Source organism: Esox lucius, chromosome 15 (assembly GCF_011004845.1).
Source record: "Esox lucius isolate fEsoLuc1 chromosome 15, fEsoLuc1.pri, whole genome shotgun sequence".
Classification (NCBI taxonomy): Eukaryota; Metazoa; Chordata; class Actinopteri; order Esociformes; family Esocidae; genus Esox; species Esox lucius.
In genome coordinates this window covers 12138827-12151246 of record NC_047583.1, presented here as the reverse complement: position 1 = coordinate 12151246, position 12420 = coordinate 12138827, and the positions used below count along the sequence as shown (strand labels likewise).

The 12420-nt window shown below is 38.1% G+C and overlaps 2 protein-coding genes across 3 annotated transcripts; one reads left to right on the top strand and one right to left on the bottom strand.

The window, feature by feature from the left end:
• Positions 1-1325: 1325 nt before the first annotated feature.
• rhd (Rh blood group, D antigen) lies at positions 1326-4781 on the top strand. Of its 2 annotated transcripts, none has more exons than XM_020054390.3 (10): positions 1326-1557; positions 2428-2614; positions 2816-2966; positions 3040-3187; positions 3344-3480; positions 3670-3807; positions 3908-4035; positions 4230-4309; positions 4406-4479; positions 4599-4781. In XM_020054390.3, the coding sequence occupies exons 1-10, from the start codon at positions 1407-1409 to the stop codon at positions 4623-4625; spliced, it is 1221 nt and encodes a 406-aa protein (XP_019909949.2). In that variant the 5' UTR covers positions 1326-1406; the 3' UTR covers positions 4626-4781. The 2 variants fall into 2 exon arrangements, with proteins under 2 accessions (XP_019909949.2, XP_010877550.2); XM_010879248.3 differs by having other exon boundaries at positions 3302-3480.
• Position 4782: 1 nt separating this feature from the next.
• tmem50a (transmembrane protein 50A) lies at positions 4783-11941 on the bottom strand. Its single transcript, XM_010879245.5, has 7 exons — positions 11821-11941; positions 8416-8526; positions 8186-8298; positions 8023-8090; positions 7306-7398; positions 6876-6936; positions 4783-6654 (listed from the first exon to the last, which is right to left on the bottom strand). Exons 2-7 carry the CDS (start codon positions 8515-8517, stop codon positions 6609-6611), a joined length of 483 nt encoding a protein of 160 aa, XP_010877547.1. The 5' UTR covers positions 8518-8526; positions 11821-11941; the 3' UTR covers positions 4783-6608.
• Positions 11942-12420: the final 479 nt, after the last annotated feature.

Genomic DNA, 12420 nt, shown 5'->3' with positions numbered 1-12420 from the left:
ATTATTAAAGATGTTACGAACGAATAATCGACTTTCATAAAGGGATTCCAGTTATATTCGTTATATTTATATGCATTTAATGATAGCCTATGCAATACGCAAAACTGTTTAGGGATAACAGATCGGGACTAAAGGTGTTGTCTGTCTTGAGGATCTAGCTCCCTCTTCAGAGCAAAGGCAGCATTACATATGCATTTCAGTATATATTAGTTTTTCTCGACAAGTATCTGTCAATACAGAAACCACAATAACAAAACTATTCATACAGTGTGCATTACAAACATGCGTCGTTGCAAAACAGTTAATTTCACACCCAAAACTTAAGCATGTTCCACCAAAACACCGGCAACAATTCTCACTCATAACACACTGACCTAAAAAACACTAACAGGGATCATTACATAAATTACGAAGTTTTAGCTTGTAGGTTTTTTAAATAATTTTTCACATAAATCAGTGTTTGATCATAGAATAAGAAAAACACCTCCCTTACTAATTACTGTACTAAAGTATATGGAACAAGAATGAATCACAAAATCAGAAATTTGAAGGAATATCCGTAATTTTTTCTACATCTTTGCATATAGTAAAATTTACGTTTGAAAAATAATAAGGTCAAACAAAAAACGAGTTTACCCAAATTCCAGGACTTCAACAAAAACAAACAAACATCAACAAGTATAGTATAATCACTAGCCTCTGTGTATTGTAGGGGCTAATGAGTGGTTTGTTTAACAGTAAACCATCACTGGACAATGCTGCACACATTATGATGTTAGCTCCTCTCTGGCCTGGGACATCCATGGTGGCTCTCTATCCAGTCACATAGCTTCCAATGCGGCGTGTTTTTGCCAGGTTGAATCCAGCTTCACCCACAAAGATTAATTTATGTGTTGTTTGACTGGCTTCCATCTCCATTACTCTCTAAAAAAAACTGTAAATCCATAGTTTTACAGTACCTTACATTATGTTTAAATACCCTGTTTGGTTATTGAACAGACATCTTACCAGGATATATTGATACAGGAGTTCTTTCACACATTCGCCGTTTCTCTCGAAGGGTACAGTGTACAACACTTGGGTTAGTTTTCAGTTAAAACTCCAATCAACTGTGTTTGGATTGACTAAATATTCTAACATATTTAACATTTTCTAACAAATATCAAACATCTGTTTTAATGTGTTTTTAACCGTTTTGAGAACACTATGTAAGGATTTGAGAAAACGTGCTGTGAATGTGGTTGTGGGTGGTTGAGTTAGATTCGTTAGATACCCCCCTAAAAGAAGAGCGGTCACACCACCCCGCCCAAGTAGCTTGTGCTCCCTTGACCAAAAGCGGGGCATTATTGTTGAACTAGAAGGGGTATCGCAGCGCAGACACATTTGGTTATTGTATACGCGCGGATATGGCTCCGCAATACGCACCGAGTCTCCGTTCTCGCATGCCGCCACTGCTCTTGTTCCTACAGACTGGATTCATCGTAATATTTTTTTGTAAGGTTGACATGGAACAATATTTAGAAATTAAACAACAAGTGTTCAGAAACCACTATTCAGGTGAGTTACAAATCATTTACGTTTTGGAGAGTTGATGGACTGGGATGAAATGCAAGAACAAAACTTGATAAACTCATCTCCTGAAGATCATCTTTATTTCTGTGCTACCGCTTTTTCACTGTAATGCTGCGTGTGGACAGCAAAGAAATACCAGTGTTACCCAGGGTGTTTTTCTTGTTAGGGGCAAAAAATATATTTACAACATTTTTACTTTCGTTCTGTGCCTCCGCATGTTTGCATATTACTTGGAATTAGAGACAGCATACAGATAATTGAAACAAATATTACCCATGGGATTATTTTTTAAATCCCAAATAAACATTTATAGAAAGATATGCCACCAAACTGATAGCCTGATGTAAGGACTGAGCATCCTAGAGCTCAAAATTACAAATTATACAAACAGGAGTAAATAAAAGTTTTTGATGCAGTTGAATGTTGAAAATGGATGCATTAATACAGATTTTCACGGTAACATCAATAAGACCTTGTAATTTTCCAAATTGTTGCTATTATGAGAAGTTGTTATGAAAGCAAAAGAGACAGTCAAAAGAGGCTAGGGAGGGGCTGCCGACTCTGGTTTGAAGTGATAAGTGACTTCACTGGCACAGCCAACAAGGTTGCAGATAGACTAATAAAGCTTCCTGTTAAAAATTCTTAATCTAATCTTTCAGAGGTCTGTGATAGCCTAAATAAAATGTGTGTCAGCCAACCCAACATAATTCACTTCCATACATCACCTCTTAGGGCAATAAGGGCAAGTCAGGCTTTCTATGCTGGCAGTAGGCTGGTAAAAAAGTTAAATGATACAGAATTGACATCCCCATTTTCATTCCCACTTGACAATAGTATGTGTCCTCTCTCTTTCAGAATTCCAGGATGTTAATGGGATGGTGATTCTGGGTTTTGGCTTTCTGGGCACATTTCTGGTGCGGTCCAGTTTCAGTGCCATAGGATTTAACCTCCTTGTTGCAGCCATGGCTGTCCAGTGGGCAGTTATCCTTAATGGGTTGGAGTCTTTGTATTACAGAGGAAAGATATGGATAAATATGAGGAGGTATTTCAAAATCCTTCCAAGTTTCAGTGTATGGTAAACAAAGGCATAATTGACTTAAATATTTATCTTTCTTATTCATTCAATACTGAGCCATAGTGTAGTTGAATCTAAACATTGCTTTTTGAGATTTGACAACATTCCAAAATGTAGGTCCCAGTTCACGTTTTTAAAGATTGTGCCGCTTTCCTGTGTCTGGGCCAGCTTGGTTGTTGCAGAGATGTGCACAGCTTCCTCCCTAATTGCCATAGGTGCAGTCTTTGGGAGGACCAATCCTGTTCATCTCCTTCTCATTGCCCTGATGGAGGTTTCAGGCTTTGTGTTGAATGGTTGGCTACTCCAAACATTCCTACAGGTAAGTGTACAGCTGATAAAAATAATTATCATGATGATGGGTTTTTGACTGTACTCATGATTTACTGACACAGGTGCGGTTTCTGAATTCCATAATGCTGCTCCACATCTTTGGGGCCTTCTTTGGACTGATGTTGTCATGGGTCCTCTCCCGAAAGGGATCCGAACAATATCACGAGAAAGAGAAAATTGACCGCAAGACAGGTCTGTTCTCCATTATGGGTAAGTTGAAATGTTATCGCTCTACTAATCAATTGCTTTAATTAGTTGACAAAAGAGCTGTACTTTCAGTAATTGGACCATTGGCTTCTGGTTGGTACATCTCTTTCCTTCCAGGGACTCTGTTCCTGTGGATGTTCTGGCCCAGTTTTAACTCAGTCCTGGTAGAGTTAGATCACCCTGACAGGGGAAGGAAACTGATGGCTGTCTACAGCACCTACCTGAGTCTGGCAGTCAGTGCGGTCACAGCTGCTGGCTTTTCAGTTCTCACCAGTCCCCAGGGGAAACTCAACCTGGTAATTACTTATATTTGAAAGACATGGTTGAAAGGCAGGAATAGTGATAATAAAGTAACAAAGTGTGTAATAGTAATAACTAGTATGGTGACTAGAATAACCATTTCATAATTTAATAGATTACCTAGATAACCTTGGTCTCAGTGGATTTCCCTGTATAAATAATGGTGAAATTAAAACATCTCTTAGTTTCACATCCAGAGATGTACTCTTGCTGGTGGTGTTGCAATTGGGGTTGCCATGTCAGCTGCTCATCCGCCATGGGTCGCCATGGTGACTGGGTTTGCAGCTGCACTGATATCAACCTTGGGATCTCGATTCATTAAGGTACTAATAAATTAGTTCACAATGTGCCCATGAGCTTCATAAATGATTTTCCATCGTATAAGAATAACGAGAAGTCTGTGTTACTGCTCATGTCTTCTAGCCAATGCTACGTTTTGCATTTGAGTGCCACGACACCTGCGGAGTCCTTGGTGTTCATGGTCTGCCTGGGATCCTGGGGTGGATGGTTCATCTTCTCCTACAGATCACCAACTCCGATGATCTCACAACGTAAGCGGCATTCAAAGCAATTGTGTTTTCAGGATCTGAAGGGATTCAAAGAGCACTGGGGCCACATTTTAAATGGCATTGCACTGTAATAGAGAAAAGTTGGTACATGCAAACAATTTAAGATGAATACTGTAGAAAGGACGTTTAGAAATTGATATTGGATGTCTTTTAAAATTGATTATGTATCTTTTCAGGGCTGGTCGATTTGCTTTGTTCCACATTTGCGCCCTCCTTATCACCCTGTGTCTAAGCATGGTTCTAGGACTGATAACAGGTGACTTCTCAATAGCCAGGGACATTCTACAGCACTGTACATGTTCTCGGGCAGGAGGATTGGAATTTTAACCACAACCTGTTTGTCCCTGCTCAGGCATCCTTCTGAAATGGAATTTCTGGAAGCCACTTCAGGACAAAAAATGTTTTGATGACCAGGCCTTCTGGGAGGTATGTGCTCCGTAATGACTGAAATGCTCTGTTTGTGTCAAGCACTGATAACACAAAAGAAGATGAAAATGAATGCCTCTACTGTTATTCTCTCTCTAATCCAAACCATCATTTTGCAGTTTCCCCACCTAGCAGTAGTAAAGTGAGAGGCAGGAAGAAAAGGAGGAAGAATATAAAGTTTCAAGAGCAACACATAATTACAAACTATACCATTTCTTTGTGTTTCTTAGAATGTGAAAGTTGCACTATAATGTGCAATTTTTTTTTCAAAAAATTTTGAATAAAGACTCATCTCACACTTGGATGTTGTACTTGATTCTGTTTAATTCTGCCGTGGATGTGCAGGTAAAAAAAAAAACATGTGGTTATTTCACAAGTACTGTAAATATATAAGCATTGCAGTCAAATACATAGACAACAGAGATGTGGGTCAGAGCACAGACACCACATAACTCTTACTTTAAGAAAAAGACAAATTGACCACATTCATGGTTCAGTTCTTCCCAAAAGTAAAATGAATTGTAAGAGACTTATTACAAAATTATTTCTCCCATAGATAGTTTTAGTCCTGCTATTTCCCTCTGATGTTTGTATATCAATGACCATGCTTACATCCACAGTTTTCAGGCGAGGTAAGTCATGTTGTAAAACATCACGACAGGTGTGATGGAAACAGGACGTGCATATTATTGTCAACAGACTATTGGTTTGTTTGACATGTTGGGATGCTTTGATGTCAGTAAAATCCATTGAGAAAGAGGACAATGGAAATGCCTTTATACAGATATTTTGATAGAATAACAATAAACAAAAATATATATATATATATACACATTGCCCTCAAGAATTATTGAACGATTCATAAAGGTGAGCAAAAACAGCTATAAAGAAAATGTTTATACAGGACTCCTTATGCATCAGATGGGATGCATTCTTAAATCTACCTTCATTGAGTTCCCAGGCACCAAAGTCGCCACAAAAACTACAATTAGACATAACTTCCATGCTTACAAGCCATTTGGATGTCTTGCCATAAGAAAACCAAGACAAACATCAGCACTTGAAGTTTGCTAAACATCAATGGAATGGGTTCTGAGGTCCAGATGTCTTGTCTTGAGTCTTCAGAAGTCCAAGTACTTTGTTGGCATTGAGGTAATGTATGATTGTAGATTTGGCTACATTTCTTCATTGTCTTTTTTCTGCCCATCTCTACCAAGGGGTGCATAAATTCTTGAGGGCACTGTATTTGTTTTAACCCTGGGTCATGTGATGATTTTGTTCTGTTGTCCTCCCAATGGGACTTGGGGAAGCATGCAGTTTATTAGGCTACAGATTAAATAAGTCATGAACTTCACAGGGTGGTGAAAGTGCATAGAGATGAGCATGATGGTCCTTTCCGATGATTAGGCCATCTAGGGTCTTTTTCTGATGACAAGACTATGGATGGTTTTGGTGGTTGCCATTTGTAAATATTTATTTTATCCTTAATAATCCCATCATTTAGGGTTAGAGAGCAGGTGGCATTAGCAGTTTTGAAAATGCTCTGGAATCACATTCACCACTAGAAATTCATTAAATAAGAATTGCACAAAAAAGTACCACGCGCACTACACCATCACACACTGCTTTTTGTTTTTAACAGTTTGGTGGAAACACACCTCTAGTGGGATAGTGCATGTTTTAATAATTGACAATATTCACACAAAAACCTGTCACAAATTGTGGGGTGGGGGTGGAGGCTATTTTCAACCTGATGAAAAATATTTTTTATATATCATTTGAGTACACAAATTGGTATTGTAAAAGAATCAGCACCTACTGTGTCTTTCCATGATGTAAAATTTAAGATGGTAAATTATTGTAACAAAATGGCTCCAAACAAAATGAAAAGAAAATAACATTGTACTAGAGATGATAAATTGCTAATTGTGCTTTTTAATATTGGAAATTGTGTATATGTACAGCAGATTAAACTACTGATAAATTAAACATGTTAATCAAAAAGCAAATTTTTTTTGCAAAAAAGTGAATATTTAGTAACAAGTAAAAGAAAGGTAGTGTTTTGACAGTCCAAAGCCTACAGTTGTATATAACAGTGGACAGAAACAATGAGAGAAACCATGTTTGCCTTACTGCCACAAGTCTTCAGTGCGTCCAAATTTAAACACCAAGCCCCTGCAAGGAAAGAATGGTTGTTTATTTACACAGTATCTAACAAACAGTTATTTATAATGTAGTTAAAAGTATTAAAGTTTAATTTTAGACTAATACATTTATTAAACATATGTACTACTAGGCCAGAAAAGATTCCAAGGTCACTTCTCATCATAAACTACAGTAAATACTGTGTAAATGCCATTTAATTAAGGTCAAATAGTACCTTGAAAAATACTTACCCAAAAAAAATGAATGCATTTTGGAAGAAAACTGCAATACCAGGATACACAATAGCTTTCTCTGTAAAATATATATATATATATTTTTTTTTTTACAGAAATGTACATTGAAGTAATTAACCACAACAACTTACAGAGCATAATTTGTTTGTATGTGCTTGGCACATAATAGTAATTACATGGCGAGTATGTATACAATCTTCAACTGGTCGAGCCAGAAAAGGGACTGGCCACTACTCAAAGAGTCTGGCTCTTGTCTATGTTTCTTAGGTTTCGACCCTACTAGGGAGTTTGTCCTAGCCACTGCTCATACATTTTTTGTTTTGGCCTGTTCTTTTAAGGTTCCTAGACTGGTTATCTGAACAATCACTTAGTGACAGCTGCTGATGTAAAAATGCTTTATAAAATAAGACTGATATGCAGGACTTACTGGGCACCACAAAGCCTCCAAACAGGATCCACATGGAAGCGATGAGAGAGCCAAATGCCAGCATGAAGCCAATGAAAAGCCAGACACGAGCTCCTGCAGCCAAAGTTCGAAAGAGGTGGAGGGATTAATTTGTGTCTTAAACTCAAGAATTTGTGGGTGTGTGGACACCAAGAGCAAACCAAGTGGCAAGGTGCATAAAGGAATTCAGAAACGGCATCACAGTTTCAGCATTACTAAGGTTTGAAAACAATGGCACACAACATTTCACAGTGAATCAGGACCGTGTGTACTGCGTACTGTACTGTGATCATTTTGAGGGGCATCATTATGAACCTTTTCCATTAGACACAGAATGGTGTCCATTATTTTAATGTAGGATCAAAACAATCCCAACACTTTATAGCTAAATCAGATGACACTGTATTAGTCAAATGCTTTGTTAGCAAGTATAGACTGACAGTGAAATGCCTATGTATGGCATAGAGTCAATGGTGTCAATGACTTTGTCAATACAATCTCTGTTTATTTTATAATTTAAAAGGGATTAGGTTCTGAAACAAAAACTTGTGGAGACTAAATATGTGGCCAATTTCAAATTACTTTTTGAGACAATGCGAGTGGGTGCCAATACTATTGGCACCCACAGAAGCAGACAGCTCAGAGCTGAACTTATCTAGATCATTCTGCATCTAGGATTCTTCCATCTCATACATATACCTGTCTGTCCAATGCAACCTTCACTGTAGCTGTCTCCTCTCACTTGGCCATTAGAGACAGCGTTGATCCTAGGTAGAACAAAAGAGAGGCTTCTATTTATTTTCCAGTAGGGTTTAAAGAGACTGACTTAAAATTGGACTGACACATAGGTCTATAAACTTACATGAGAAAGGCCAAAGTAGCGATGACTCCACAGGTGTGATAGGCATGATGGAAAATCGCCTCGTCTGGATATTTCACAGCTGCATCAATGATGATCCACCAACCAGTGAAGAACTACAAGCATAGGGATTATGATTTAGGAATACGCTGCCTTCTTTTTACAGCCATAATCTGCCTTCTCAGATTACAGCCATATAACATTTCCAAACGTGACAATAGAGCACAACATACCAGGACTCCAGCAGCTACAGATGCAATGGTGTTTCGCCTCTCGCCCCAGTCCACATTGCACTCACAGTCTCCACACCGGATGCCATCCAAAAACCCTGACATGTTTCTGAGCTGAACAATCAAGAAGCGGGGTTATGGAGTAGCTTCTTAACACTTGAGAATTTACAGGTGCATCTCAAAAAAGTAGAATATTGTGGAAAAGTTATTTTTTCCCCCCTGTAATTCAAATCAAAAAGTGACACCTTCATATATTCTAGATTCATTACACTAAGTGAAACATTTCAAGCCTTAGTTTTAATCTTGATGATTACGGCTTACAGCTCATGGAAATAAAAAATTCTGTATCTCAAAATATTAGAATAAAGAATTTACAATACAGAAATGTTGACCTGAGAAGAGCTCTAATCAGCTAATTAACTCGACGACCCTTCAATCTCTCAGCCTGGTTCAGTACACGCATCCACAATCATGGGGAAGACTGCTGACTTCACAGTTGTCCAGAAGACACTCAATGACACCATCCACGAGGAGGGTAAGTTTATCATTCATCATTAAAACATTTTGAAATGCACCTGTACTTGGAAGTATTTCTCAAAAAAGTCCACACCTGTTTAATCTGGTGTGTTTCACAAATTATATTTTATTTAGGTACCTTATTCTTTGAGTATACTGGCTGCTAACTCAATACATTACCTTTTTTCACCAAACCCCAAACATATTGGACTTCTGATCAAACCACTGGTTAGGTTTTATGTCAGAGAACACACGAAGACCAACACACTAAATGGACGAGTTAGCGTTTAATACAGAGGTAAAATTGGTTTCATATTACGACATTCAAAAGCCATTCACTGTTACTGGATTTCAAAGTTGAAAACAACTTCCATTCCTTACGGATTACAAGGCATCTTTAAGTTTTCCTGGTTAAAGAAGAATTACCCAACTCTAACTAAGGAGTATGTTGGTTGTAGCACCAGTATTTTTTAAATATAAATGTACATGAAAAGTAACAAACATTTAAGCTAGCTAGTTTTCAACACAGTTGAGCAAATCTCTAACCCAAAGGGGAATGCTAACAGTGCCAACTGACATATTTAATAGCCATTCCTCAAGCTAAAGTGTAGTGAAATGCAACCTTTTATGTTCTCATAACGTAGATGCTGTTGGCTATGGTTAATGTTAATGCACTAAAGGTGCACACTGCAGCAACTGTAGGCCTTGCTAACTCACCTCTTGCTGTGCTCATGCTGTGTTTTGTAGATCAATCATGGCTAGGGGTTAGCATTCAGCGCTTGGCCTTGTTGAATTACTACACACTAATAGTGACTTCTGAGCCAATCAGAAAACTGGTATAGAAACCGCTAGTAAAAGAAAAACAAGGGAGGACTTATTTCTTTTGAGTGATGAGGGAAACCATGAGAGAACATGTCGGGTATGAACTTATTGCTTGTTATTTATCAGTGTTTATTTTGATTAGCTACAGTACATGGGTAGTAATTGTCACTGCATGTAATCGAGAGAAGCTATATACTAGCTACCAGTAGCATAGGCTAATTGAGAACAGAAAATGTTTAGGTAACTGCGTTTTCTACCCTACCAACTCATCAGACAAATAGCATGCATACCCGTCTGGTGCTTAAGCCTGTCCTTCTCATTTTAACATGTAGTTACGTCATTTAAAAAAAAAAAGTTTTACATCTTCCAATGATTAGCCATACAGTATACCCTAATAACTTGACACACTGAGGCTAGTACAGCATGAATCTGACGGTTTGATGATGTCATCCCAACAACAATCTACACATATAAAAAATGTTTCCTTATAATTTTAACGGAAAACTGTTTAAACGTTAAAGATGAATAATTCAACTCTCTAACTCAAGGATTAGGCCAATAAGCCGTCTTCAGAGGAGGTGTCAGAAAAGGTCCACTTTACAGCTGACAGAGATCACACAAAATGTATATGGTATATCACAATCAATTGGAGTCCTTAAAAGTTCTATCAAATTGCATGAGTGGGGGGAGAGCAATGTAACCCTCTGACGCTGCCAACATGCTAGCTCGACCCTACTTTCCCTGAGAGTCAAAGGATTACTTCAAGTAAATTTATGAACTTAGACATTCCTTGTTATTCGCATTCTAGCAATTTTCCTTTTTATGTGAATACAATGATTGCTAATGTGGACTTGGTCTGGGGGAGATGGTAATGTGGTCTGGGAGAGATGGTAATTGGTGCCTAAGCGCAAACTAAGCGCCTCTTAGTTGTAAACTCTAGTTGTACAGAAAGCCTCGACTCTGAATTTGATGAGCTAATATTTAACTTTGGTGAAGTATATCACCCGCTAGCTGGCAAATTAGCTAAATTAAACGAATAGCTATTTATAAAAGCTACCAATAAGCTGCTATCACCTAAAACAAGTTAAGTTCAACCCAAATGTAGTAAAAGTGGGCCACACCTTTTAAAAACACTTTTCACTTTTCGGGAGGTTTGAGTTAGTAGAAAAAAGTAAAGTAAAGTAAACCTTGTTATAGGAGAAAGCCCGAAAACCCACCAATGGAGTTTGTGAAGAAGGTTGAGAGAGAGAATTGAATGGCTCTACGAAACAGATAAAAAGCCACTGAGACAGTCAAGGCCCTTAAAGGGCATCAGACATCCACCCTGGGTTTTTCCCCACACACCCTAAAATATTTCAACACGGACTGACAACAACATTCGCTCACGAAACATCCATCCCTATAATATGCATGAAATGTACATTGTTTCTCACATTTAAACAGACCAACAGCTCGTCTCCGTGGGCCGTCTAGCTATAAAACCAACTTTACCTCGATGCTATTTATATTTACAAGAATCCAACAGCTTAGTATGGGGCAGAGGAAACGTTGGCACGCCTCTGCTATTTTCTGTGTCGACTTAGCATGCGCAAGCTTTCAGTTCTAAGGAGCTAAGCTTTCAGTGTGGAGGATTTAGACAAGTAATATCCTATAACTGCTTTTTAAACTGGTCAACAATATAGTGGGATGATACAGTTCGAGCTGCGTAAACACAGAGCAGTTCCCTCAAACACGAAGACTGCGTAAACACAACATAAGTTCCCTCAAACACGAAGAATCAACAACCAGTCGAACAAACGTATTTCTCATTAATTACACTAAAATATGAAAACGTAGGACATGCATCGATAGCGAATTATTGTTCAAACAAATAGAATGTGCTATCCTCATATGTGAGTTTGGTCACACTCTATTGTTCATGCATCAGGGAGCAACAGCGCTTGGCTAAAGCCTTAAGGACCCTTTTTTGATTAAACACAAGAGCCAGTAGCCAAAAAGACAGCAATATCTAAACAGATTTTTTTATACTATAGAAATGATGCTGTCATAGAATATGTTGTAAATTAATACCTTTTCTTTTTGATGTTCTTTATAGACCCCCCCAGACGGTGTTTTACTTTACTTCCGTTTCGAGAGCTCAGCCAGGCGCCTGCTCAGTACACTCCCCACGCCTCTTTGATGTAGGAAGTGCCAGCCTAGCATCAGTTACGCATTTTTTTTAGCTCTCCATAGACAGAATGTTCATTGTGCATGAATGTTCATGAGATTTCATATTGGCTCATTGACATCTTAAGTATCTGAGGATACATTTAACAAGTAACATATTGTATCTAAAAAATATAGGAATTATCGTCATCCCAGAGGATTCTTGTAAATAAAATCAAACAGAAAAACATATATATTACAATACCACGATTTAAAGTAAATCTCTGTCCTCCATGACACAATAGAGCTCTTTCGCCCCGCACACCAAAGTCTTAAGGATGAGTTTGCAGAGAATAAACACACTATCAAACATGGTGGTAGAGCTTTGATATAATGACTTTATATTACTTCCACTGGTCCTATGACATAGTCTAAGATCCCAAGTTTTATCCATACCTAATTTACCGGTCCTTAAATGCAATTATACCTTAAACACCTCCCTCTTTTTATCCAGCCCCATTAAAC

Excerpts from the sequence above, each read along its gene's own strand:
- rhd (XM_010879248.3), top strand. The coding sequence starts at position 1,407 with ATGGCTCCGCAATACGCACCGAGTCTCCGTTCTCGCATGCCGCCACTG. Across the intron at positions 3,188-3,301 it reads AGGTCTGTTCTCCATTATGG|GGACTCTGTTCCTGTGGATG; the intron begins GTAAGTTGAAAT and ends CTTTCCTTCCAG. Across the intron at positions 4,310-4,405 it reads GGTTCTAGGACTGATAACAG|GCATCCTTCTGAAATGGAAT; the intron begins GTGACTTCTCAA and ends GTCCCTGCTCAG.
- tmem50a (XM_010879245.5), bottom strand. The coding sequence starts at position 8,517 with ATGTCAGGGTTTTTGGATGGCATCCGGTGTGGAGACTGTGAGTGCAAT. Across the intron at positions 8,091-8,185 it reads GCTACTTTGGCCTTTCTCAT|GATCAACGCTGTCTCTAATG; the intron begins GTAAGTTTATAG and ends TGTTCTACCTAG. Across the intron at positions 6,937-7,305 it reads TGGAGGCTTTGTGGTGCCCA|AGAAAGCTATTGTGTATCCT; the intron begins GTAAGTCCTGCA and ends TATATTTTACAG.